A 6000-nucleotide genomic window follows, 5' to 3' on the forward strand; every position below is an offset into this window, starting at 1 on the left:
TGTGGTAGGCAGATGTTTCTCCAAGGATTCTGAATTTGGCAGGACCCCAGAGTCAGTGACTTCTGAGAAAAGCTACACAGCCTGAATGCCCTGCCACAAAGGTGAAGGTAAAAAATTGCTAGTGGTAACAAGCAAAGACTGCTAGCTCACAACTTAAGCAAAACATATGTGGGAGATACACTAACTCAGAGTGGTGAAATCTTGCTTTAAGCAACAACAGCCATTAAATTCACTCTGAACAGATATGAAGCCTAGGAAACCCTTCTATTCTTAGGTGCAAGATCTTCTCTGCATGACTGACACAGCTGCTGAATCCTAGCATCTCCCGATGAGCTCTCTGCATAAGAGTGGTAACACTGTAATTTCTTCCACAGATGGCACGTTCCCTAGATGACACTGAATTTAGAAATGAGTAAGAACTGTAATCCATAGGTCTCCAGCCACTACAGGAAACTACTGTTGATCTGCTGGGAAGGACAGATGCTTTGGAGCCTTCCTGTTCTGAAGTGCTGATGGAAACTAAACAGGGGCAATGATACCCATTGAACCTGCCCCTGGAGTTCTGGAGGAAAAGGGCTCCTTTTGAAATGCCTACAAGAGGTATATATTAAAAATATTCAAGAAGTTTTACTGTGTACTGCTACACAACGTTCCACTGTCTTCTGAACAGATATTCAGCCTGGCAAACATTTAGCAGCTAATTTTATTAACACCCTTGTTATGTAGTGACTCAGTGCTTTGGACTAGTCAGAAAAATTGAGTCAATAGTTCATCTGGGCGTTACTGGTGACAGAAGTTATTGTGAGCTTTGGTGGACGCTGTTTATAATCTTCATGTTTCTAACATCACAAGTATGACAGTGATCCATAGCCTTACAAGTAAGAGCAAGAACAACTTACCACTGATTTTTTCAAGTTGTAAACCAAATTTTACTGACATTCTGTACTATTAAACCCATGTTAGAATAGAATATAATTTCTAGTGCTATTTTCTCAGCAGGACATAAGATGACGAGTGTATACTCAAATCAGAATAAAGGGTTTTTTTCCTCCCCTGCTCTATAATTAGCCTGATAAATTTCTGCAGTGGACACTAAATGGTATTTATTATGAGAGACTACTAATGCACAAAGACAATGACCAAATGATACCATCATATGGTGTATTTCACAGTCTTCCAGTTCTCTTTCCTAGCCTCCACAGTATTCATTAATGACAACAGTGTCAATTTTCCTAAGTTGTGAAGCACAATCTGAGCCACTGTTGGTATTTATTTAATAATAGCTCTTAAATACAAAAGAGGCATGGTCTGTTCTCTAGTAAGACTAATAGTCTAATCAGGTCAAAACAAAGATGAAGGAAGTGATTTTAAAACACATATAAAGTGATAACATATATTCTGGTCATTCTGGGCCAGCTCTATGGCCATGACTTTTAAAGTGAATTATAGGGTGGAATAAAAGTTAACAAGGCCTCTGCTCCAAGAACACAAACTATCCAGGAACATGCTAGGCGTGACCAGAACATCTAAGTATTTAAATGAGACATAATAACATAGCTTGCTAATATTTAAAGATGCTGCTTTTTTTTAAAGCTACATTAATAATATCCCTTTCCTCTATATTCTTTCATCCTCAAGTCTTTCCCAACGCAGGGCCCCTCTCTAATTCTCTCTGATATAACCAATGAAACAATGTATTTTTCAAATGAGGTAAGCATAATTTACTCAGTACCTAAGGAAAAAAGACAAAATTGGGTATTTGTATTATGCAGACACGTTTCAAAACACATTATAGTCTTCTCTATACTTCATATTTTATTAATAATTGATGTTAGCCATATTTATCAAGAGAATAACATAATTTTAAAATTTATTTAAATTGTTGGTAATTTCCATTATTAAGATAATACTTTCAGTAAGATAACCAAACAACCTTTTTTTACGACAAAAGTGCCTTACATACAGTTTTCCCAAGTTTGAGAATGAGTTTTTCAGCATTTATGTGATCCATAAAGTTAGGATGAGATTTTCTTCTGCGATAATCTTCATCAGTAAAAGGAATCTCAGGATCTTCCTATGAAGAAAAAAATTTGACTGTTAAACATGTCCTAAACCAGAACAATTTGTAAAAGCCTGGATGGTTAAAATAAGTTTTTAAAAAATATTTTTAACATCTCTTTTAACTTTGTTTTCACTTGAAATTCTTAAAATCTCTGATTCTGATACCTGAGGTTAAATATTTCATAAATGTCAATAGTTCAATTTTCACAGTAAAAGATTTTTAACTACTTTTTATATTTTTAAAAGTGTGAAATTTTATTATATATAGCATTAAACAAGCTTGAAAAATTTCTGTAACACTAAATTTAAGAATTGCAATAGCGTGGTTCCTGACAATATTTAACATATATAAAAAAATTATTATCTATTTATTTATCTATTGGTCTAGACATTTAAATTTGTATTTCATTAAATATATAGTAAATACTGGATTTTTTATGACTGAAGGACAGCACATATTGTAGACAGCATAGGCCTTACCTCTTGTCCAAGCAGTCCCTAATGTCTGCCTGTATTATTGTAGCACCATGCCTAAACTGCTTTGTCCAGTGGAACAAAGTTAACAATTCTGGCAGTAAGTAGTAGTTCAGGGTGAAAGGATCATGAAAAAACCCACACCTGATGACACTAACTTTATTAGCTATTGTTGAAGTACATTCTGAAATCCTTTGTTTATTTGTATTTAGTGAATATTTTCCATTAAATGGAAATATTCAGTTAAAAAAAAAAATAACATCTATGTTTTCATGTTACTTACAGGATCAGGGAGCTTGCTTTTTGCCCAGCTCATTATTGTTGAAATGAGAATGAATAACTTTGGTGTTGCAAAATGCTCCATTTCCGTATGTAGGGCTGTTAAATGAAAGCAAAAAAATTAATTAATTGTAAACAGTATTACTCAAACTGTATTTTTGCTTTTATACAAAGCTCCTGTATAGACATTTATACCACAATATTCTATGTGATATGAATTTTTGATCAAATACTCTTTATTTGGGTTGGAATAAAGATAATAAGAAAGAAAACAAATAAATAATGGTAATAAAGAATCAAATTATTGGGAATACGTATCATGGGGGGAAAAAAACCCCAAATCTATACTAGGAAATGATTAATCTTTATTGACTGCTAAGATACTGAAAGAAAATAAAAGGGTGGGTTTTTTCATGATTGAAACAGAAAATCTACAGAATTCAAGTAAAGCTTCCTTATTTTATTTTAGAGCAAAGTAATTAAATGTGGTTTATGTAATTATGATGTTATTATAGTATAAATATTTGAAACAGGAAAGCATAATTTAGTTTAACTATCATACAAAGAACAATATTGCACTGTCACCATAAAAAGATTTCAGATGCCTATTAGACTTTGGATTAAATAATCAGGAGAAAGTTTCAGAAAGACTGTTGGCAGTATTTTTTGTTGGACTTTTAAGTCAAAATATGTTTAAAATACTTATATAAAATATTGAAACATTATTTGAATACCACTGGAGCAAATTTTCTACCCACCTCCCAATGCAAATAGATAAAATGATGGTTGACAGTTATTTAGGGAAATAACTGCCTACACAGATATGTCATTTAAAGTGTTGGACCATTCCATGACAGCTTCTCTACCTTATGAATGCTAGGGTGTATTCCATGGTTCCTTGCTAATTAATTGAACAACTCATGCATAATTTCTCCATCAAAGAACCCAGTTTTATATTACAGTAAACTATAAATCCCACATAATTTAATTATTTATGATAAATCCCAGATAATTTCATTATAAATCTATGGTAAATTTTGATGGCTGTATAGTAACCAATTTACTATTCAGTTGATAGCTGTACTAACCAGAAGCAGCCCATGTTGCTTCCTCAATTTGATTTGCATCCTCAGTGATATTATATAACACAATCTCACACTCAAGCAAGTGGCTTAAGAGCTCTTCTCGAGAAGAGACCTTGGGAGAAAAATTAGTTAGAATTTGTCATTGAAAACAAAGAAGAAAAAAATATCCCAAATTCCTTTTGTTTTCAAGTTTAACTTACTGATAGAATGTAGTTTTCTGTAACACTAGATATTAGAATAATTCATAAGACAAGTACCAAACTTTAGTCAGATACAAGTAAAGTGCTGAAATGTAAAATGCTGAAACTTCTAATTTACATCACACATTAATATAGTTCAAAGAGATATACAATTTTTAGTGGTATTTTAGGATTCATATTTTTGGTGCAGTTGTATCAAAAAGTATCTATTGACTTTTATAGGTATTTTAAAGAAATAATCATTTGGCAGAATGAGGAAGACAAAAGATGACCACTTCCTTGCAAAATAGCTTCCTGTCATTTTTGTTAAATGCAGATTGTCTGCACCACTTGAGCAAGTCCAACAAATACCTTGGGCAAGAACAGTAATTAAGATTTAACACTGCCAGCCATAATTTTCTGATTGAACAGTTCAGCTGTATAGAGGTTTAAATCAAAATTTTTCAGATGTTTGTAGAAATTCTGGATAATCAATTTGAGACAGAGGCAATTTTAGTTTCAGAAAACTAAATCAAGCAATAAGCAGTAACATTTGTAAAAGCAAGCCTCCTTCAGTTATCTAAACTCTAGACATACCTTTATAGAAAGATGTAGGTATTCAGAACAGTTAGCTGCTAGTGAAAGCTGTGCTTTCAGTGAGCAGTTAATAAGGAGGACACTAATTTTGAACAGTTAAGAAGGGGGACACTAATTTTGATTCCACACCACTATGTTTAAAATGTTGATAAAAGACACAGAGAAGACAAGAGAAATACTTGAGGTGCATGTTTTGAGGGAAAAAACAAGCAGACCTGTGGATCATCAAGACCGATAACGTCCTTGTCCACAACTATATATTTTTAAAAAAATCTATTTTGAGTCTGAGTTCCTTCCTTTTAGTATTTCTTGTATCAGACCTAGCAAGGAGGAGACAACAGTGTGCAGGAAGCAGAAGGAATAAAATGCATGTATACAGCTTCCAGCAGCAACAAATACCATTTTATTAATGCAGGTCATTTTAAATGCCTTGCAGTATTTCTAATGTTGTTTAATGGCAATCTGAAATAAGACACTTACTGCGTATGCTTCCTCTGCAAAACATGGTTTAGAACTCTCTGGTTCAGAAAGGGTACCCACTATTTGGTAGACTCCCTCCTTTGCTCTACTAGAAACTTCAGCAGCTGAATCATTTTCATCTTTCTCCTCCTCTTCTCCTATGCTTTCAAGTGATGCCCCAACAACACATTTGGATAAATACTGTAACAAACAAGACATACATTTGTATGCAAATACATGTTGAACCCTACACAGCTTCTCATGATCTTGGGAAGACACCAACAATGTCTGACTAGCTTAATTTTGTTGTAGGTAGTGTAGCTCAGAGCACAGCTTTCCATTGATCAGGAAAACGTTAGGGACTCCTCAGCCTCAGCTGTAACGTTTTGTCTTGACTTGTATCCTACGCCTCAAAGTCGAAGACGTTGGCGAGTCCCTGTACGCCTCTTTGCAGCCTGGCTCCTCCCAGGCCGCTGTTCCCTCAGAGGCATTCTCTCTCTCTCTCTCTCCACACTGAAGGCTGTTGACTGAAGTCTCCCGGACTGTTTTACCCACACCTCCTGCTCCTAATTCTCTTTTTTCCCTCGTTCTTATCTTAACCCCTTCTCGCCCCAGTCCCTCTCCTCAGGAGCCGTTTTAGGTGACCCCAGCTACCCGGCTGGCCTTCCTCCCGGCCGAGCGCCCTGGAGACGAGCCACGGCTCCGGGCCGCGCTACCGGCCGAGGGCCAAGGCGGGCGCTGCCCGCGCCGGGCCGGGGCAGGCGGGAGGGCGGTGGCGCCTCAGGCAGCGACCGCTGAGGAAGAAGCGGCGGCCGCGGTCACCTCGCCGATGCTGCGGCCGCAGTAAGAGTCGAGATGGTTAAGGA

At 36.0% G+C, this 6000-nt stretch overlaps 1 protein-coding gene across 1 annotated transcript in view; it reads right to left on the reverse strand.

The window, feature by feature from the left end:
• AK7 (adenylate kinase 7) overlaps positions 1-5940 on the reverse strand; it is a 28939-nt gene extending 22999 nt beyond the window's left edge. Inside the window, 5 exon segments of the mRNA XM_026849156.1 lie at positions 1964-2074; positions 2819-2913; positions 3903-4011; positions 5156-5433; positions 5436-5940. Of these exon segments, the coding sequence (XP_026704957.1) occupies positions 1964-2074; positions 2819-2913; positions 3903-4011; positions 5156-5433; positions 5436-5475 (633 nt within the window). The 5' untranslated portion in view covers positions 5476-5940.
• Positions 5941-6000: the final 60 nt, after the last annotated feature.

Source organism: Athene cunicularia, assembly GCF_003259725.1.
Source record: "Athene cunicularia isolate RWA chromosome 5 unlocalized genomic scaffold, athCun1 chr5_part1, whole genome shotgun sequence".
Classification (NCBI taxonomy): Eukaryota; Metazoa; Chordata; class Aves; order Strigiformes; family Strigidae; genus Athene; species Athene cunicularia.